Source organism: Pelodiscus sinensis, chromosome 2 (genome assembly GCF_049634645.1).
Source record: "Pelodiscus sinensis isolate JC-2024 chromosome 2, ASM4963464v1, whole genome shotgun sequence".
Lineage (NCBI taxonomy): Eukaryota > Metazoa > Chordata > Testudines > Trionychidae > Pelodiscus > Pelodiscus sinensis.
In genome coordinates, this window is record NC_134712.1 from 204088211 (window position 1) to 204110451 (window position 22241).

A 22241-nucleotide genomic window follows, 5' to 3' on the forward strand; every position below is an offset into this window, starting at 1 on the left:
ATATTTTAGTGTGTGTCTTCCTGTCTGTTTGTCTGTTTGTCCAAGAACTCCTTGTAAACAGTAAGAGCTAGTCCCACCAAATTTAGAATGCAGTTTCTTCCTCCCCTTACTTAAAGCAAGGTCATGGTTTGGTTGTGCCAGGACAACTGGAAGCTCCAGGAAAGGGACTGTTTTCCATAACATGCAAAGGAACGCAATACTGAGAGTGGCCACTGAGGGGGTAGCAAACTCACAGGAGAGCACTATCCTGCAGTGTGTCCACTGGGGGTAGCCATATTACCAACGGAGTGGCCATCAGGCTGGGGCTCTTCCATCTTGCCAGCCAGCATAACGGGTAAGTATCCCTCCTGCTTCAAACCCTTTCCCCCTCCCAGCCCTTGGCCACACCACTGTAGGGAGGGGAAGAGAAACACCCCTGGTGGCTGGAAGGGGCTGGGGGACAGAAAATGTCTCTGGCAGATGGGGGGGCTGGGAAGAGAGGAAAGGTCTGTGCTGGATCCCCACCCTCAGCCCCATCTCAGTCCTCATTCCTCATTATTGCACCCTCCTGCTCCCAGCCTCCAGCACTGCTCCCCATCCCCAAAGCCCTGCCCTGACTCCTACGCCCACCTACATCACCAGCACCTTACTCTGAAAGACCTGGGCAACACTGGGTAAGTCTGCTAGTCCACTAGATATTTGAGAGAGTTTTGTCTGTCTATCTGTCTGTCTGTTTGTTTAAGGGACGCCTCCTAAATGGTGTGATCTAGGACAGCCAAATTCAGTATACACTTTCCTCTCATTGTAACTTAAAGCAATATAAGGGTTTGATTGAGCCAGGAGAATGGGATGTGCCTGAAATGGGACTGCTTCTCATAAAACCATACAGGTAGGTGAAAGTGACTAGCTGGGAGCATGCTCTCCCACCATTCAGGATGCCCCAACCCCAAACCTTCCACCCCACCCCAGGCAACCTTTAGGGAAGGCAGGGGAGAGACTGAACCCCCCTGATTCAGACAGGAACATTGCTGGCTATTCCCCTTCATCAGGGAACAAGGGGAAAGGGCACAGTTTTCGGCATTGCTTACTCTGACTGGGGAGCACAGGGGACTCATGAATCTGGACCTGCCCCAGACTGGGGACATGCATCCCACCCCAGGCATGTGCATGTTCATTTTATTTTCCAAAAAGACAAAAATTACTTAAGTTAAAGACCCAAGGAACACCAGGTAAATCTTCTAGTAATAAATATTAAACCTCTAACACTATTATAAATGAATAAGAACACAGGTGTTAGTCAGCAAGTGTATAGTATATTGCCCCCTACAGAAATCGTATCCCAAGTCCCTGAATTTTTTTAAAGTAATAATCAATTGTGTATAAATCCATAGGTGTGTATGACACCTTTGAAAGGGAATAAGGACATGTTGGGACTCTCCAATCAACATTAATGAATTAACAATATAGTTGGCTTTAAAATTATAAAGTGAGAGGGAACCTGAGTGGACAAGAACTACAGGTTGAATCTCTGTAATCCAGCACCCTCAGGACCTGATGGGTGCGAAATCAGAGAATTGTAGTGAGTGGTTCTTTTTATTTTTATATCACTAAGGTGAATAAACGGAACAATGCTTGCAATGATTGTACTGATACACCACATATAAGTCTACTCCTAGCCAATCATAGAATCCTAGGGCTAGAAGAAACCTTAGGAGGTCATCGAGTCAGCCCCCTGCCCAAAGCAGGACCAACCCTAACTAAATCATCCCAGCCAGGGCTTTGTCAAACCGGGACTTAAAAAACTCTAGGGATGGAGATTCCACCACCTCCCTAGGTAACCCATTCCAGTGCTTCACCACCTTCCTAGTGAAATAGTTTTTCCTAATATCCAGCCTAGACCTCCCCAACTGTAACCTGAGACCATTTTTCCTCCTTCTGCCATCCATCACTACTAAGAACAGCCTCTCTCCATCCTCTTTGCCCCCCCCCCCCCCACACTTCAGGAAGCTGAAGGCTGCTATCAAATCCCCCCTCACTTTTCTCTTCTGCAGACTAAATAAACCCAAATCCCTTAGCCTCTCCTCGTAGGTCATGTGCTCCAGCCCCCTAACCATTTTGGTTGCCCTCTGCTGGACCCTCTTCAATGCATCCACATCTTTTCTGTAGTGGCCTTACCAATGCCGAATAAAGGGGAATAGTAATGTCTCTAGATCTGCCGTAAATGCTGCTCCTAATGCACCCTAATAGGCAAGGCTTATTAGCAGTCTTCATAACAAAGTGTTAGTGTTGTTACAGTTTTACTGTATTGGCACAAGGAAAGAATTAGATAAAGCATAAATTCCATGCTTACGCTTAGCAGCATTACCAATATTTTCACTGCTTCTTGGGCTCTTAGAAGACATTTAGGGAAAATTAGAACTAAATAACAGCATAGAATTCTGACAGCCAGGACTGGTAGCTATAAATAAACTTTATGGGAATTAGAAAACTTGACCAGATCCATGATAAGTGGATATTTGGCTAACGAAAATCATGCCAGACCACAGATGTTACCAGACCAGAGCGCCAGACTAGAGACGTTCAACCCGTAGTTGTATTTTTTAAGCAGACATGTTACCTGACATTTAATGTGTGAAACATAGTAGTTACATTTCTTATTGGATCCCGGCATTAAACAAACTCAAAAGCACATGGAAAAATCAGCACAATGATGCCTAAATGTAAACAGCAAAAACACTTACAGAAAACATTTACACTAATAGGAACCGTTTTCTTTTATCTTATTGAGAAGTCCAGGAATGAATGGACATAGGCCACCGAAACCTGACATGTGGGGGTTTATATCCCCGTTTTAGGCACCACTGTGATCCACAACCTTCCCACTCAGCAACCACTTAACCCTGTAGGTGCCTCAACTCACTCAGGCTATGTCTAGACTACAGGCTTCTTCGGAAAAGATCTTCCAAAAAAACTTCTTCTGAAAGACCGCGTTCACACTGCAAAATGCATCAAAAAAGCTATCTGCTTTCTTGAAAGAGAGCATTCAGACTGAATGGATGCTTTTTCGCATGTAAGCTGTGACTGCTATGGACGGAATACCCACCAGGGCACCTGTGCTTTCTCCTCTTTTCTCTTCTTCTGAAAGAATTCCCTCTTCCCCATCCACACATGCCTTTTTGCAAAAGAGCTCTTTTGCAAAAAGGCTTCTTCCTCGTGGAATGAGGATTACCAATGCCAGAAAACCCCCTCTATTCTTTCAATTTTCTTGTGGAAGAATGCAATTGCAGTGTGGACGTTCCTCAAGTTTTGTCGGAAAAATGACCGCTTTTCTGACAAAACTCTGTAGCGTAGACATACCCCTAGTGTTTAAATTTCCATGGTAAAACTTCCAAAGGGATCTACGCATTTGCCTTTGGGCAAGTGCAGTGCTGCCTCACTGTAGGATAACTGGGGGAATGGAAGGCCTGTCTTATGAGGGGAGACTGGAAGAACTTGGCTCGTTTAGTCTAGCAAAATGAAGACTGTGAGGGATGTATTAGGTTAGTGAATGCTAATGAGGGTGAAGAGTTATTTAAGCTACAGGACAATGTTGAGCCAAGAACAAATGAATATAAATTGGCCATGAACAAATTCAGGCTGAAAATTCGGAGAAAGGTTTCTAACCATTAGAAGAGGTAAGTTCTGGAACAGCCTCCCAATGGGAATTGGGGGCAGGGAAGTAAACAACTGAATTAGTTTTCTGGAAAAAAAATGTGGAGTGTACGTGTATAACAGAGTTGGTTGTGACAGCAGGGGACAGGGCTCAGCAGCTCTGTGGCTCACCCCCAGCGTATTTCCTGTGTTCCTAAAGCTCATGCTTGAGGGGTTCAGCCAGACACCAGGAGGTATTCTGGGACGGTTTTATAGTTCCTTCCTCTGAAGGCTGGAGATGGTACATTGGGGATGAAGTGGGCCATGACTCTGAAGTGCCACTGAGTAACTTCTCTCTCAAGTGCTTGGCTGGCTGCCTCTTGCCAACATGGTTAGTGTCTGATTGCCCTAGGCTGAATCAAGCAGGAATTTCCCCCCTATGTCAGATTGGCAGTGATCCAGGAAGGGTTTGTTGGGTTTTTTTTTAAACTTCCATATGGTATGGGTTTGAGTCACTTGCTGCAATTATCTGGGTATATCTCATTTAATTCCCTACCATTGTGGAGTCTTGGGCACTAGTGCATCTCACACCCTCCTATTCTGTGCCTGTGGCACATAAGTCTAGTCTCCTGTACATGGAAGTACTCTGGTTTCATTTTGGCTGTAAGGTTAGTGTGCAGGTGCAAGGTAGTATTGATAGTCTGTGCTATCTAGGAAGTAGGAGAGAAAGGACTTCAACAGCAGCTGTTTCTCACCTCCAGCACTGAACATCACGTTATAGAATCATTCTCTCTCTTGCTCAATGATATAATTAAATATTTATACAGCGTGAAACAGCTTAAATAAGAGAGTCTGAGGCATGCTCGCATCAGAATATCCCATCGCCCAGTAGTTAGGGCCCCATCCTGAGAGATGGGAGACCTCTGTTCAAATTCCTTTTTCCCATAAGGGAGATTATAAATAGGTAGCACCACTCAGTTCCCATTTTGAGTTAGGTGAGGCAAAGTAGTTGCATAACTCAGTAAGCTGCCTGACTCCAGGAAAGAAGTGTCTAACTGCATGAGAGGGATGGGGATTAAGAAACATCCGTCTTTTATGTGCCATTGGCTAGCATAAGCAAGCAGCCAACTAGCATGCTGTATTTTGTGAAGTCTTTTCTCAGGCACTTATCTCTCCCCATGCATTGTAGAGGGAATCTATACGTCTAACTCAGGATCTGTGGATCCTAACACTGTTCCAATGATTTTTAGAGGCCTAAAACTTAACTATACAATGCCTAAGTGCCTTTGTGGTTCAGGGCCATGGATGGTAAAATATTCTCTCACCAGTGAAGATGGTCCTTAAGACATTGAGTGGGATATATTAGATTGATGCTGAACAATTCGGTGTAATCTTTGTACTTTCTTTCCCCTTGAGCAAACTGAATGAAAGCTGACTGGGGCCTAGAGCCAATAAAGGACTGAAGCACGTAAGTTAAAAATGTGCATAAGTCCTTTTCTGGCTCTCTGCCTTTATCATTACACATTAAAGTAGAACATATCGCATGCCACAATTTACCTCTCTTGAGAATAATATAGAAAGGCTCTTGGCTAGGCATAGAACAGACATAGAAGCAGTTCAGAATGAGGCCATGGAGTCGCATCTCTAGATATGTGAGATGAAGATCTCTTATGAGATGATATGTGTAGATAAGCACTTTGATAATGGAGCATTTGGAGAGAAAAATCAGACGCAACCCTAAAAATTGTCATGCCTTGATCATCACCTAGCACGGAATGGTGGACATAGGTTTATTTGTTACTAGAACTCTTGCTGATCATCTAATAATCAACCTAATAGAAAAGGAACGTGGTTTATTTATGGTAAGGGAAAAGAGAACAAAGCTAGTGCACATTTATAGGAGCCATATCTGACACAGGAGGCGAGACAGATTTCTAAAAGCAGCAAGCAAAAAAAAGCAAGACATTAAGTATCAGGAGAATAAAATCCTTCTGTTTTTGAGTCTCTCCCCTCTCATGCAAGCCAAGAAAAAAGTGTTCTAGTGTTTCTGAAAAAAAATTTGTTTTGATAAATAACACCAAAACTGCAGTATCCTCCCCTCTTCTCCCCCTCCCCCCAAAAAAGATCTTGCCCTGGAAGATAGTTTCTAGGAGAGAGTATTCTTGGAGCAAGGGTGGAAGCAAACAAGTAAAAATCCAAATCCCTGAAAACAGTAAAGCTAATGGCAACTGAACTTTTTTAAGTCACTCTTTGAAACCTTGGCAACAATCCAGACTTTTTGCTAACCCTTTGTTTTCAATCAGAAAGTCTGGAAAATGTTGCTCTAATATGAATAATATTCATATTTATAGTACCAGTAATGGGACAGTATTAGCTGACCATATGATATATAACCCCTTTTGTGCAAGCTATTTATGTTTTAGCTTAATGTGGCTGTTTGATAAGAATTCTTCAAACTCAAATAGTTTAATATGATTTTTATTTAGTTTTTTCTCAATACACGGCAACATACACACATTGCAAGAACTAGAGAGAAAATTCAACCTTCCAATAATCTTTATGGGTCAACTGTTCCCTTAATAATCCCTTATTCTATAAACACCTAAACAAGAGAACTAGAGAAAAATTACTGGAAATACTAACAGACTCAATACCTTTGAAGATGTAGCTGCTAAGTTGGTTTAATAACAATGGTTAACTAGTTATACAGGTAACCTGGGAATCATGAACAGAATTAGTTCATCTAAAGTTGAAATTTTACCCTTTTTCCTTCCTTCCTTCCTTCCTTCCTTCCTTCCTTCCTTCCCCACCCACCCTTAAGCTAAGAGTAAAAATTTCCCCACAAGTCTGCATTGCATGATAGACCTGGTCACTCATTTTCCATTCTCCCTTCTGTGTATGTGTGGAACTATCTTTGGTACCAAAGGGATACTGGGACATTAAATAGCCAGGAAGAGCAGAATTTTATCTGTGATCCAGCAAACAGATCTCAGAGAAGCATATTGCTCTAGGAGAGGATAGACTTTCAAGATATGTGGTGCTATAAAAGGGGATGAGGACTTTTCAATTCTAATCCACCCATTCCGGATGAGAGAGACTGAGCTAATACCCTCGTGTATGGTGCATTGCCTCTAGCTACGGAAGTAATGTTAGGGTGGAATTTATGGACTCTAAATTGTTTGCCAGGAAATGTTTACTAGCTTTACACAATAAATGACTGTGAAAGCATGTCCCTGAGTTTAATGTAATGTGGCTATTTCCTTACATTTCATACAAAGTATTATGAATACTAATAAAGGAAACTTTTTAAAAAATATAAAACAAATAAACAATATGTGTTCATATTTATAGACTGAGTTGGAAAGGTTTGGTTGAATACAAATTGTACAGGGTAAATTTATTGCACACACCTCTGGATCCATGCCATGTCTGACATATCAGAAATGAGATGTATGACTTATTTTTAGAACCAATATTCTCATCATCAAGGTATATTTTTTTAAAAAGCACCTTGTTACCATACCTTCAGTGTGTCCTACACAATTAAGACCTCCACATACATAAGAAAAGGCCAGATATAAACCCCTGAAAATGGGTGCAAAACTCCACATTTATCAGGTTAAAATATCCAACAGTTTTGCACTTCTCTTTGTTACAGTTTGGAATCTTAGAAGTCTGTTACACCTTACCTGTAACCTTTTATCTTATACAGCTCAGTGCTATGCTAGGGACCAGTGAACAATTTTACAGGATATAGTACATAATATACTCTGAAAAATGTTTTTCAGAGTAAGTGAGAGAGCTGCTTTTCCTAGGTAATCTGTATATAAAATGTTTTTTTCTGATAATAACCTATACCTATATGTATGAGAAACAGCTGTTTTAATTTCAGGGGGGTTGTTTTCCTTTGTAGAATGCCAATGTAACAACTCTCATTACTGTTAAAAAGAGAATTGACACAACATTGTTTGTTTTAATCATAGAATACGTTCCAAGGAGAATTAGATGCTGGCATATTTTTTGAATTTCTAAACACTTGTGTGTGTGTAGTACAATTTAAAAATATGATTTTTTAAATAGATTAATTAGGCGTTTGCAGCAGCGTGTTCTCCCAGTTTTTACATGCACCTTCTTTAAATAGAAGCAATAGCATACATGGATACTATAATCCCATTTCATAATGTTTTGCTTTTTAGGCTCATAGAATTGAGTTGATTTACAAATGTAAATTTAAAGAAAATTCCAAAATTGGAGGTCTGATCCTGCAAACCTTTGCACATTCAAAAATCTGATATCAGCAGTAAAAACTTGTTGCAATTTTGAGGTGTGCAGAAAAGATCACTCTTAACATGTTAATAAAAGCAGCTAAACTGCTGGACTTTCTATTAACATGCTCATGTTAAAGTGCAGTTTTCATGTGTCTTCAAATTCATCTGAAACAGAAATTATGTTTAGTGGATTTCTTTTTATTTCTCTTACATTATAACTGTGGGGCTGATCCCATAAAGGGCTATGCAGTGAATGTGAGTAGAAAATCTCTGGTTTGGCATTTTGCAGGGTCAAACTTAAAACATTTATAATAGAAGACATTTAAGGGATGAATTATTTCACATTTTCTTCATAATATATACTAAGATGGTAATGGACATATAGTACAATTTTAAGAGTAAATAATTCTAGGATACTATAGGATTCAAAGAACTTAGCCCAGTGAAGGATGAGCATATTTACAGTGCAAATTTTGTCTGATAGAAAAAATTTTTTGTACACACCGGGGTTTGTACAATTGGGTGCATGATGAGTTAATTATTGGACATTTTAATTCAAATTCTTCTTTCAAATTAAGAGATTAGATAAACAAGATTTTACTGTAAATAATAATTTATCACCAAACCTCAGTCAGTTCCTACGGCCTAAGTTTGGTGGTGGGGAAATCCCAAATGCCCAAAAGCAAATTGTTTGACCAGTGAAATTTATTTGACCCCTTTTAGAAGGAGCTGCAGGATTTGGTGCTATGAAGAAAATGCCACAGTATTCAGTATAATATAGCCAAAATGCTGGTGTGTCTCATGCCTTTTCTTTTCATTAGAGGCACATTATGTACCACCAGATGTTGCAATCTAGGTTTAGAGGCATATACCAATCTGGCACAAATAGGAGTTGCATATGTTATGAGTTAATTTCGTTTTGTTGTGCTCTATTGCATATGGTGTTTGAAACAGTTAAATACATGGAAAATATTTTTAGTTTGCTGTATTTTAGTAGCTTGCATTGAAATATCCTCAAATTACTTATTCATGAAAAATGAAATTTGTTATATATGTGCTATAACAAAACATATGAATGACCCCATGAATACATAGTACTTGAGGGAATTGCACAAAACTGGACAATGTCCCTGAAGATTGGGTTTAGCATTTGAGGCTCACATTTATCTGAAATGTTTGTAGAACCACATTATTTATTATTTGTATTACAGTTGTTCCTTTAAACCCCAAACAGAGTCATTATGCCATGATGCTAGGGGCATTGTACATATATACATAGTAATAAACAATCCTTGGCCCAAATAGCTTACATAAACCAGAGTCCTGCCTGCTGATGTTCTTTCTGAGGATGTCCAAGTGCATTGCCTATTAAAGCAAAAGAAATGACACAAATATTATAAGTGTGTCTATTTTAGGTGTTAGTACATATAATATATTACAATATATTTAAAATTTTGATTGAAACAATCTCTTTAGGGAATCTATAGAAATAATGCAAAGGATATATTTTGAAGGATATAGGTACTTCTCCAAAGAATCAACAATTTTAAGCATGAAGTCAAGACACAAAAGCACATGCCCAACTTAAGCACAGTAGTAGTCTCTTTGGCTCCAGTGGGAGACCTCATGTGCGTAAAGAACTCTGCTGCATCAGCACCTCCAAAATGCAGAGATGATTTCGTATTCTGGCATTTGCAGACTGAACTCTTTTTGCACATCTCAGACTAAAGTCCTAAATGTCTTAGCCCTAGAAACAGAAGAAAGTTTTGCCATGAATTTCTAAATAACATTAAAAAAAGAAATGGTATGTAATTAGGCTTGTATTATTGGCTCACGAATTGATAAGGGGATAAGGAATTTGTGCTCAAGGTAATATGAATCTTGCATGCACTTGGGCATAGGCCACTTCTTCTTCAAAAGCTAATATGTATGCTATATGTTTAAACAAACCATCCCATACATACTTCAATGTCTGCTATTAACTCGGAGACATTGGTGTTTGGAATAGATGAAGCAGATATGCGTAAAGACACACATACCCTTGTTAGAACTGTATTCCCTGTAATTATTATTTTATTTTATAATCCCACAGTTGTTTCCAATTAGTAAAACTCCCTGTGGATGTAAATAGGTTTCCATAAGTCTCCATGAATCTGCCCATGCAGAGCAGATTGCAGGAACAGAGCTTAAGAACTTATGGGCAAAGACAGTCTTTGGCCTGTGCTTGTACATCACCTAGCACAGTGGTCCATGACTAAAGCTCTTAAAGGCCACAGTGTTAGAAATAATGAGAGAGCCCGGTGGCGCTAGTAATGATTGTGTCTGAAGAGTTCACGATCTAACTGATAGCTGACAACATTTAGGTATTTTACTTATTTATTCTTGGTCCTTTTATCTCCTTTCTCAAACTCCTGCAATTAACTGCATGTATGAGCAGGAAGACACAAAGTGGAGGCCACAGGTGTCTTAATCTCCTATACCCAATGTATGAGATCAGTGGCATAAGGTCATTCACATGTTGTCCTGCTAACTTGCCTTACCTGAGAGGCAAATTATAAAATGTGCCCCTCCCCCGTCATTCGATCCCAGAGCACCTAGAAAAAATATCACCTGAATAAAGCAGCAAGAAAATTTAGGAGCTGATAATCTTTCTCGGTGGTTACATTTATATAGATAACCTGAATAAACTTCACATTGTATCAAAGAGATAAAAATCTTATGTCAAAGTATATGACCTACACATATTTTATAGTAACAGCCATCTGTAATTTAGATATTTCTTGCATGATATTTAATTGCATGAAGCAATTAAAACGTATGTTCTGTTTCACATACAATATGTTTGAAATACATTGAGAGCGCCACCATGATTCAATATTTCTTTAAATGAAGGCTAATAAAATGTCTTTCAAAAGTTGTAAAAACTGAAATTCAAAACCCAAGCAGACAAATAAAAAGCTGCATAATATACAAATGTATATACTTTGAAGTCCTCAGTAATATAGTTTCAGCAAAACATTAAATGTGCATAGACTGTCAAAATATTCAGTTATCAAACAAATATTACTTTACTAAATCATTCACTTGCCTGTGTATGTATTGAATATACATCTAAATAATAACAAGAACTGGATAGTGTTATTCAACAAAAATATGCAATATATAATTTGATAGGCAATTCGCAATTCAGAGCTAAGATAATGCTAAAGAGCAAATCAAACAGTAAATTGCAATAAGATGTATAGATCTGGAAATAAAATAATATTGTTTTGTACAATAATGCTTGATACCAATTATTCAATTAAAAAACAACAAACTCCCCATCCCTATTTTTAAAAGGACTAGTTTTGAGCATGCCTGGCAAAAAAATGACTATTTAAACAACAAAGAAATTACAAACCATGAAGTGAAGATGTTCTTGATACATAAGGATTCACATTTTTTTAAATAAGAAATTTATTTTAAATTTAAAAAATTAAGACATATTGCTTCACTAAATGGATTATACTGGTAATGATTTAATACAAATTTGCAAATCACTTTCAGAGGGGGACTTACAGTTTTGCACAGCTTTTATATAAAATACTAAAGCGCTGGTGAGATTAAAATATTAAAAATATGAATGCTTGGAGATCATGAAAATTATAAGGGAAATGGAACAGAGCCATGCTCCATGGTTTTACAGATATTTTAATTCGTAGAAAGCTTTTGGTTTTTTCCACCCCAAAAATTGTCTGATAAGTGTTATATTATCGTACATAGAAATATTAATGGTAAAATGTACCACAAATATGTCCCAAAATACAATATTGAGATCATGTGCTGTGGTTTATGGAAGTGGCATTTTCTTAGCAAAAAATTACCTTTTCTGTTAGGTACAATGAAAAATGTGAAGTGAATTCTAGATTTATGAGTGCTAACTGTAATCTTTATCCCCTTTCAACTCTATGCAGGGATTCACTTGTTTTCCCATCAACACATTATTCCTTTTATGAGCAAAGATACAGTTATAGGCAATACAGCATCTTTATGTATTCATTAATGGTAATATTATTTCATCCGTTATATCTGTTGTTCTTTGTTGCCAGACAGGGATCAATATAAGCAGATAAATATTGCTTCTGTCGGAGTTAGACAGATTCCCCCCCCCCCCCCCCCGTGAAAATTAACATCTGTTGCAAATATGTATTTGCTGTAAGGTTAAAATAATGGTGTCCTCCTTGACCAAGCTGCTGTGAAAAACTACATTGATAAGTAAACATATACAGCACAATAAAAGACATTTCACTTTGATAACCCTTGGGTGCAATAAAATCTATTGCTAAAATAAACTGAAATAATTGTTAAACTTTATGGTTAGACATTAAGGGTCAGATCCACAGATATTGTAAATTGTCATAACTCCATTGACTTTAATGAAACCAGGATAAGTTACATCAAGAAAGGATCTGTCCCTAAAATGATTCCATGTATCAGATCTTACTGTAACTGGTAAGTATGAATAGACAGCAGCCTTATGCAAGTGTGATACTTTCCCAATTAATAGTAGATTTATCATCATTGGAAAAATTATCAGTGTAGCCTAAATATTCATTGAGATAATGGATATAACCTCTGTATGGAAGTTTGGAGGTTGATGCAAAATAAATTTTATGTTCACTCATCTGGGTCATGGATCATATAATTTTTTTTACAGTAAATCAAAATATTTTTTTTAATGAAAGTATTAACCTCCTCAGAAGAGCATAAACAACATCTAAAACATTCTGTATCTCCTGGCATTAATCCTTTGGATTAATTGGTGGCACTGACTTAATTCATTTTTTCAGACATATACATTAACTATGCAATATAAAAACTATAACATGAATCCAACCAATAATGTAGAAGTCCACTAATCATTAATATTTTTCTTCACAAAATTACTTCACTGAAAAGTTGTACATTAGAATGTCCAAGCCTAATTTTAAAATATTCTTAACTGAAGTTGGAAGATTGGAGAAGTGACTAAGTAATAAATCTATACATTATTTTTTGTTAGGCAATGCCTTCTATTTACTGATAAATTTCAGTACATTTTGTCAATTATTAATTTGTTTTAAAATTGATTATTTGTGTTTAATTTTATTTTTTAAAAGTGAGTCATAATGGCCTAAAATATTTTATATTTTCATTCGAAGCAAGTACATTCTTGTTTGCTTCCAACAAGAAGATGTAAAAAATTGTAACGCTTTGTTTTAGAACTATATATTTATTAGGAGAGAAAAAATTAACTACAATTAGTCACCAATAATCATGATTGATTCTGAAATAAAGCGTAATTGTATGACAGCTAATGAGTTTTCAGTTATTCTTCTTTTCACCTTTTGGAGCCTCCTCTTCTTGCCCCCCTCCCCAAAGCTATTTGGCTCTGGCTTCTGTTTCTTTTGGAAATTTAATCTTCCTTTTTTTCCACCCCTGGTATTGTGCTTCATTTATATGCTTTTTGTTAGAGAAATTGTACCAGTGTTCCTCAAACCTCTAGAATTAAAAACCCATTTTTCAAATTGCATTTGATCTGGAACAATAATTTTGCTAACCTCTTTTCAGCTGCTTAGATATTTTATGGCTCAAACTGTGTCGGTCTCCCTCTCTGTATTTCTATTTTTTCCCTTCAAGACTCCCCGTTCCACATTTCCAGAGACTGATTGACAGGAACAGGTTGGTAAGAAACTTCAGGACATGCAGTTAACATCTGACACTGTAAAAGAGCATTCAGCCCAATCATTGGGCATGCAAAGGGAAGCTGTACCTATTAGAGATGAAAGGGAACTGTGCTTGACCGTTATTTTCAAGTTACCCGAAACAAAACTCCTTTAGTTCCAACTGCTTATTTCAGGGCAAACTGTTTATTCCTGTTTAGTGTAAAAACCCAAAACTGCCTCTGTGACTAGTCTTGTAACTTTACTTGACTTACCTCACAAAACAATTTAAACCCAAAGCTCTACTCTTTGTACGTTTCTCGGTTATTATTTCATGAGTCCTATCTGAGGATATACCTTATGGACCGTACGCCTGTTTTCACAGCACTGGGAACTAACAAAACAAATAACATAGTGTAGCCATTGCTTTTTCTTTGTATTCCTCCTATAATATTAGAGCTCACATTGTAACGATACGGCACTATGAAGAGGACAAACATTTCATCCGTGTGGTAATTGTATATTTCATCCCCCCCCCCCTTTTCCTGAAGAAATACCAAGTTGTGTACCGTCCCACCAGCAGCAAGGTTCTGGACACCACAAGTTTCAAACAGCATTGTTACAGAGCAACCGGATTTAAGAATATTTTTTTTAAAAAAACTTTAGATCTCAGAAAAGGGGGAGGGGAAGAAATCTTACCGTTTAAAGACTGCTGCAGGTTCCAGCTCAGTCTGAAACTGCAGGGAAAAGCGGAGCAGCTGCTGAACAAAAGTTTTAGATTTTTTTAAGAAAGTCTGCAAAACTAATTTCCCACAAAATAGAGCTCAATTTCCGTTTAAGAAACTAGGTCTTGCGAATCTCATTCCATTCCTGATTTTTTTCCAATAGCAATTGACATTCATTTTATCTTTCACACATGGACCCAAGAATTTAGACTGAAATTGCAGGAACCAAATGGTCTCGAAATTTAGGGGGCAAGGAGAGGAACTGGGGTTTAAGAAAGGGAAAATATTTATGACACTGATCATCATTTGATTGTTGATCAATAACACTTTCATTTAAACCAACTGACTGTCATGTTCGCTGTCAGCATTAATTCCGTCAGCCATTTCAAGAGCATATTTAAAATTGTCCAGACACCTGAGACAATGAAAACAACAACCAAGTAAAACAAAACAAGCTTCCAGCTGCAGAGCCCCGAAAGTGGTTTGAGATAGTGATTTGAAAGGGCAAAAAGCAGGGGACGGTTGTCTTTCATTGACCTGTTTCTGCAGCTCATTAACTGCTGGTCATTTTATTTTAGAATAACCGCCCTCGCCTTTCAGGTCTAGTTGCGCCCAAGCACAAGTGCAGAAGTAGCGGTGCTTATTACAGTTCTTTTTTTTTCCTCCAGACTTTGCAGCTGAAGACGCGCCGGGTCAGTGACATGTCTGTGGCTGTCATTTATTAATCAGAGCGCCGGTGTGGGTTATTTGCCGCTGTTTCACTGCGCTATCGCGCTGCCTGTCCTCTCGGCGCTTTGCGCCTTTCGGGGGACGGATCATTGGTCTGTGACTGATCGCAGCGCTGATCGTTTCAGGGGAACATTGCAGTTTAGAGAGGAACAGCCAAAGGAAGGCGAATGGGAGGTGAGTGGGCAATACACCTGGGGCTGCAGGTGAGGATGCCTGTAAGTTTGGGTTTGAAGCTGCCTTCTCCTATACACCCCCGGCCTTGCCTGCCCTCCTCCCCCCACACACACCACCTTCCTCTTGGGGAATAAAGGGACGCTTTATTCTGGAAAGGGACAACCCCCTCCACCTGTCCTTCCCCCAAACACCACGGCTCATCAGGAAACACTGTATTCAAGAAAGCGACTGTCCAGGATCAGGATGGGGGGTGGGAGTTCAAGCGGGCCCATGTCTAGCTGCGAAGTGCAATGGACGGGGAGGAGGAGGAACAGAAGGGGAAGCATTGGCTCGCCAAACCTGCGTGGGGCCGCGCGGAGCTACCTAGAGTCTGGAAGTGCAGCGTGGCCCTAGCCGCCTGCGCCAGAGAGCGGGGAGGAGGAGTGCACGGTGCCATACAGTGTCACTTCTACTTTCCCGCGGCTTTCCCGGGCCTGCGCACAGCAGGGCCCCCGGGCGGGGGGGGCCGTCTCTGTGTCAGGCAGGGATGAGCTGCCCTTCAGGGCGGCCGCTTCTCAGGGCTCGGCGGGGTGACTGCGCCGGAGTTTAGGAGGGAGTTTGCATGTGGTCAGCGCCGGGCTGCTAAGCCGGCCCCCGGCTCACATTACACACTACTGTATTTATAACCTCTCCGCGCTGTTTCCCCCTTCCCGCAGTTCCCTGGGACCACCTTCTCCGGGCTGTAACCTCTCCCACTGCTTGACATCTGAGGAGCTCTGAGAGAACTCCTCGAGGGCGAGTGCGCGCGCGCGCCTGTGTGTGGATGTTTGTGTGTGCGTGTGTGAGAGTGTGTGCGTGTGTGTGTGTTGCATGCAGCGCAGCTCGGCCGCTAGGGCGAAAGACCTGGATTATCTGAGCGCTGCTGCAAAGTGTGTCGTTGCCGTTTTGGAAAAAAAAAAAAAAAAAAAACCAAAAACCAACAACAACCAAACCCCACCACCCAGCCCTATCTGTTTACAGTGAAAGTTGACAAAGGGTGGTGAGTTGGAGCCTTCCTAGCCGCTCCTGCCTGGAACCCGAGACTCGCATGCCATGGATCACACACTCTTTGGCTGCCTGCGCAGCCCTCATGCCACCGCGCAGGGCTTGCACCCCTTCTCCCAGTCTTCTCTCGCCCTGCATGGAAGATCTGACCACATGTCCTATCCCGAGCTGTCTACTTCTTCCTCCTCGTGCATCATAGCGGGATACCCCAGCGAAGAGGGCATGTTTGCCAGCCAGCACCACAGAGGGCACCACCATCACCACCACCACCACCATCACCACCAGCAGCCGCAGCAGCACCAGGCTTTGCAGACGAACTGGCACATTCCTCAGATGGCTTCTCCGCCCGCCGCGGCCAGGCACAGCCTCTGCCTGCAGCCCGACTCGGGGGGTCCACCGGAGCTGGGCAGTAGCCCCCCAGGCCTGTGTTCAAACTCCTCCAGCTTGGGCACCAATACCCCGACGGGGGCTGCGTGTGCCCCAGGGGACTATGGCAGGCAGGCGCTGTCCCCAGTAGAAACAGAGAAGAGAGCCGGCAAAAGGAAAAGCGACAGCTCAGGTAAAAGCTTCTTCCCCTTTGCTATTCTTGGATGTGGGGAGGGGGGTAAGGGGGTTGTAGAGAGAAAGCCTGGGCTTGATGGAGGGACTTCCTCGCGTTAAGGCTTCCCTTATGCCAAGGATCTGCGCTAGCCCCTTTCTGTGCGGACCGCAAGCTGCTCTCCAAAGTCAGTCTCCATCCTAAAGCCAGTTTAGCAGGAGCAGGGGGAAGAGGGAGCACGTGGTAGACCGTGAAATCGATTGCGAGCCCTTGCCTACGGTCAGGAGGGGAAATGTTTGTAGGTTTGATTAGTATTTAGCGTCTGGTATTGTGGTTCTTCCGTCCCCTCCGTTTCAAGATTCCCAAGTTAGCTCCTTCTCTCCCTCTCCGCCCCCCACTTCTCCAGTTGAGCTAGTTGAACATAGTTAGGAGCGTTTGCCCAAGTCTTGTGGAAACTTTTCCTTAGAACTGGAACTTTTCTTGTGAATTCTAAGTAGGTCCTGCATTGGAGGCGCGTCTCTAGGCAGTGTGTATATAAAACAGAATGTAATTTATTATGGGCTATGAACTGGAATTTATAGATCACCATGTAGGGAATCCCATCTTTACAACTTTTAGCATTTCATTTCATTTCATTTGTCTGGGCTTTGCGAGACTTTTGATGCACCGGTTTTGGTTTTTCAGAATGTGACTCAGGACATGCATATTTGCAGTCCCTCGGAGAAAGGTGATGCTTGAGTTTTATATGCCACAACTGAACAGATGTGAGTTTTCAAAGTGGGAAAAGAAACTGTCAAAAATCCCATATTACCAAAAGACAAGTGATCCAGGGGCAATATAGTAGTTGCAACTGGTGACATTTCCATTGTACATGTAAGCTGAATGTTTGCAAAACATACTTAGATACATGCAGTTGGTAGCCAAATAGGCCAGCATTCCAAATATTGAAAATTTAAGAGCAGACATACAAAGCTGTTTTCTACTAGTGAAGAGTAAATGAAAGGATTTTCTAGATATTTACTGAAGTTCACAATTGGAACAATGACCTTGATAAACTTGAAATGCCATTAATTAAGTTTTTAAAAGTGATAGAAATTTTAAACTGCTTTTTGCAGCTACATTATATTTTCTTCTTTGTGGCTCTCCGTGTCAGTTACATTAGGAATGTTTTACAATAAATTGGGATAGGTTTGTAGGATTTTACTTTCTATTGCTAGATAGGCTGAAAAAAGTTATCCAAAATATAAAAATCTGTCATTCATAGACACTTGAAGTTTATTTGCAGTTAAACCTTCTTGTGTTTTTAAAGAAAACATGCAACATTGATCATGTGAGGTATGAGGAATATTAGACTTTTTTTTACCTGATTTTTTCAAGGGAAGTAATTTTGTGTTGCCTTGTGTATGTGAGGGGGGAAATCAGTAAACTTGTCAGTCATTTACAAATGTAGAAAATTAGATGAAAACATATCTGTGCTTTATTAATCTCTAAGGTGCCAGAGGACTACTTGTGGTTTTTAATACTAGGGCATGTTGATGTTGCTTTCCATGTATTGAATTTTGCAATGCAAATGCACAAATCAATAGGCATTAGGTAGGACTCTATGCTAAAGTGAATGGAATCTTTCCATTGGTTGTAATGGGCATTGGATTGAGCCCTTAATCACAATCATGCTGATATAACAACAAAGTCCGGAGTTAACTTAAAAAGACAATGTCTGAACACAGCCCCAAAAATCATAGTATAAAACTTTTTGTACCCAGAAAACAATATCAGCTATTTTAATGTATTCTGAATGGCTTGAGCTAACAAGTCTCTTTAGACAATGATGCAATAGTCAAAATACTTCCATTATTTTAGAAGAATATTGCTTTCAGCCACAAGACACAATATTTTACCACCCCATCCCTTTGATTTAATCTGAACTTCTGCACTGAATAGTTGATGTCAGTGTAATTTATGGCAGCAAATCTCATTTTTAGGTCAGTCAGTGTACTTTTGCAGTTGCCAGCGGCAATTGCTGTTTGTTTCACTATATTTAAAAAGGAATGTGTGTGATGGATCATTCTTTTTATTTTCTGAATCAAATTGCTGTATGTTTTTAAACTGACCTTTTATTGAATACTGATCATTTAGAGAACATTTATCCATCTTCCCCAATTTTAAAGTTATTTAGTAAATGTTTAAAATTAATTATAATTTTAAAGTAAATAACTGATAAGTAAACAAAGAGGCTGTTCAGGTATAGCATCAGCGGAATCTTATTAAGCACTACTGAACATTTAGAGAAATACCTCTATGCCTCTATTTATCATTTAAGACAACAGAATGTTTTATGGATATTCTTATGCTCCGAACACATCTCAGATTTTTTAACTAAATTTGCTTTAGGCCCACCTCAGTTTTGCAGTATCCAACTTTCATTAGTACAAAGTGTTGACATCAGAAATATTAACTCATGAAGTGTTTCAACAGTTGCCTATTCTCAAGAAACCATCACAATGTCAATTAAAACTACATGCATTATTTTTATTTTAAAAAATGCTATTTTATTTACCCTTATAAAATTGCAGTGAAAATTTCGCAGTGAAGGCACAATTTTTGTGTGTGTTTATCTTTACTATTATTATTTTATTGGTTCAGCAAAAAATTGCTCTTTCAAGTCTCATATAACTGTACATAAGTGAATGGAGAGGGGGAATAACTTTTTTGTATAGAAAGCAAGACAAAATATACCTTAGAAATTACTTAGGTAGAATGTCTGATTTTTGGATCGCAGGCTGGGAAGTAACTTCTAAAGATAATGTTGAATAAGCCGCTGCATAAATATGGAGACACTGTCAACTCTGTATAAAAGATTTGTGATTTATTATTATGAGTGGGAAATACCACTTAGTCATCTCTTCCTGGATGCAGCAGGTCAACATACTGCTCAACCTGCCTGGGCCCAAATGTGAGACTATAACCAGTCATGCACACGAATACACACGAATCTTTAAACATTGTGAGTTCATTTAATTCAAATAAACATTTCTGATGTCAACAACATTAATAAAAACAAGATGACACAACATTATGGTGTATGTTGCAAACAAATTTAGCTCTTTCGAATGCAGACAGGGTATTTGAGCGCTAATGAGAGATGGATGAAAGCCATATTCAATGAATAAGAAAAATATTTCTAAAATGTGTTGTTGCTTTATATGATATGAATTCTTGCATGATGTATAATTTGGATTTTTTCCTCTCATAAATTACCTGTGACTTCTGAACTGATTTAATTTCAACATTGTAAAATAGCAGTTTTTATTTTAGAGAGGATATAAAACAAGTAATAAATGCAAAGCTATACATTTAAATTAGCTTATTTGTGTCTAAATTTTCTTAAAACATCCATGATTTTAGGAAAGAAGTAAGCACAGACGCACTTTGTAGTCACAAAGTGTTATCTGGATTCATGTGAAAACAATTAACTTTCTGAATATTTTAGGAAGTCCAACTTTCAATGGGAAAAATCTGAAAAGCTCCTACTTTTTAGTGGCGACCTTTACAGGATAATTATTAGATATACAATAATCTAAACAGATTGAGATATCGATTAGGCTACATTAAGATATATTAAATGTGAATACATGAAGAAATGATATGGTGTAATGCCATTTTAAAATACTACTTAGTATGAAAAATATGTTCGCACCTGACACAAAGATTCTGTGTAGAAAGCAAGATCTACAGAAAGGTTGATGTATGTAAATATGTCTATATGTCCATTTATATTTTTTAAATGAACACAAAATGCCCTCATACAAATTTACCGTATTGATGTGCCTTCAGAGAAACTTCTTTTAAAATCTAAATATTATAAATGTACTGCCTAAAAATGATCACTTCAAAGCAAGTCATTTTGATGAATGACTGTAAATAGTGTGAATTCATTGGTTTCGATGACTTCTGATTGCTCTCTAAAACATTTCAGTAAGAAAAATGAGCTGCACCCGCATAGTCAAAAGGACTGTGTAACTGATTCATCAATATGTCTATACTTTTCAGCGTGGCTGCAGTAGAAGCAAGGGAAATACATGCTATTGGCTGAAAATTTTATCTGGAAAGAGTTAATTTGTTAATTATGTTTGGGATGTAATATCAAAACATCACTTATCATGAAGGCAAAATGTCAAAATATGTAAGTTATACAAATCAGAGAGGCATGCACCAAATGTGTTGAAGTCAAATTGAATGATCATGCTTTTTTAAAGAGAAATACAATACAGATGATGCCTTATCAGAGACTAGTGTTGCATATTGCATTACTTAGTGGATTGTTTCTTTGGGCAGAATGTACAGTAATATGTTCACTTTGCTCACAGCAAGTATAATTAACAATAAAGAACTTTATCTTTCATATATTAAATATATTTTATTTGATTCATAGGAAAATGAGAGGTTTAATATATTTTAGCATAACTCTTTGCATTAACTCTGCATGGAAAATAGCATACAGTAATACCATCTAATTTGAATTGCTATCTGTTTAGATGTAATAAGATTCATTTTAAGTACAAACATATATACACTACCCATACTCCCATTAAAAAAACAAAGATATCAAGGCCTAGATCCAGAAAAACATTTAAGCACGTGCTTAAATTTTTGAGTTGTTCCACTGTTTATAGTTAAGTGCATATGCATTGCTGGATCAGGTCCCAGGTTTTCTATAATACACCAACAGAACTATGTAATTTTGTCTTATTTTATATTAGCCAATGCAGAGTCTTACAAGTAAAGTTACCGAAAATGCTCCTGTACATAAGGAGTGCAATATTAGGGTCTATCGTAGAGGCATGAGGGTCTGTCATAGAGGCAGAGAAGTATACATACTCACAAAGAGTAAAGACACAGGGAGTGTGAAAATATATCAAGAAACTGGGAATGGGCTGAAAAGAATGTCAATTGCATAACTGACACACTAATTCTAGCAATGGCAATAGACTGGATATCAGTTTAGGTATCACTTAATGGTATGAACAGATTGCCAATCTGAAATTACCTATATTTGTTTTAAATATTGTTTCTTTTAGCACTAGAGAATAAGTCCCAAATTAACAGAACCTCTTTAGAGTATAATTGTAATGTTCATAGAATTTAGGATAGAACTTGAGATGTGAACGTATGCTTTAGGATTTTTCTTTCAAACTGTGATTCTTATTAGACATAAAATAGGAAATAGTTTGTAATCTCCAGAGTGTTTTATGTGCATTTGTTTATCTAGTTTGCGATTTTAGAATAGTAATTTTTGCCATTTTTATAATTCATGTTCTTTAAGCAATTGATTCTGCCCCTTTGAAGCTAATCGGAGTGGGGTCGGGCCCTTCACCTGAATTCAAAGGCATGGTGATCACATTCACTTTTATATTTTAATAATTATGCATTTTATATTGCCCTTTAATAATCCTGGAGAATTCCTATGTTTTATCTTTTATGAACTTAGTAGTGG

The 22241-nt window shown here is 38.7% G+C and overlaps 1 protein-coding gene and 1 long non-coding RNA gene across 5 annotated transcripts in view; one reads left to right on the plus strand and one right to left on the minus strand.

Annotated features, from left to right (window-relative positions):
* Window positions 1-6540: 6540 nt before the first annotated feature.
* Window positions 6541-15664, minus strand: LOC142827331 (uncharacterized). Of its 2 annotated transcripts, none has more exons than XR_012902023.1 (3): window positions 15550-15664; window positions 13457-14319; window positions 6541-9624 (listed from the first exon to the last, which is right to left on the minus strand). It is a non-coding gene; the product is annotated as an uncharacterized LOC142827331 (long non-coding RNA). The 2 variants fall into 2 exon arrangements; XR_012902024.1 differs by lacking the exon at window positions 15550-15664 and having other exon boundaries at window positions 13457-13617; window positions 14258-14466.
* The window catches only part of MEOX2 (mesenchyme homeobox 2), a 77695-nt gene continuing 70449 nt past the window's right edge, over window positions 14996-22241 (plus strand). Inside the window, exon 1 of one of the 3 annotated variants that reach the window (XM_075922291.1) lies at window positions 14996-15186. In XM_075922291.1, the coding sequence (XP_075778406.1) occupies window positions 15180-15186 (7 nt within the window). In that variant the 5' untranslated portion in view covers window positions 14996-15179. Of the gene's footprint in view, window positions 15187-15902; window positions 16769-22241 lie in introns of those variants that run through there. The other 2 variants (XM_006138324.4, XM_075922290.1) reach the window with 2 other exon arrangements.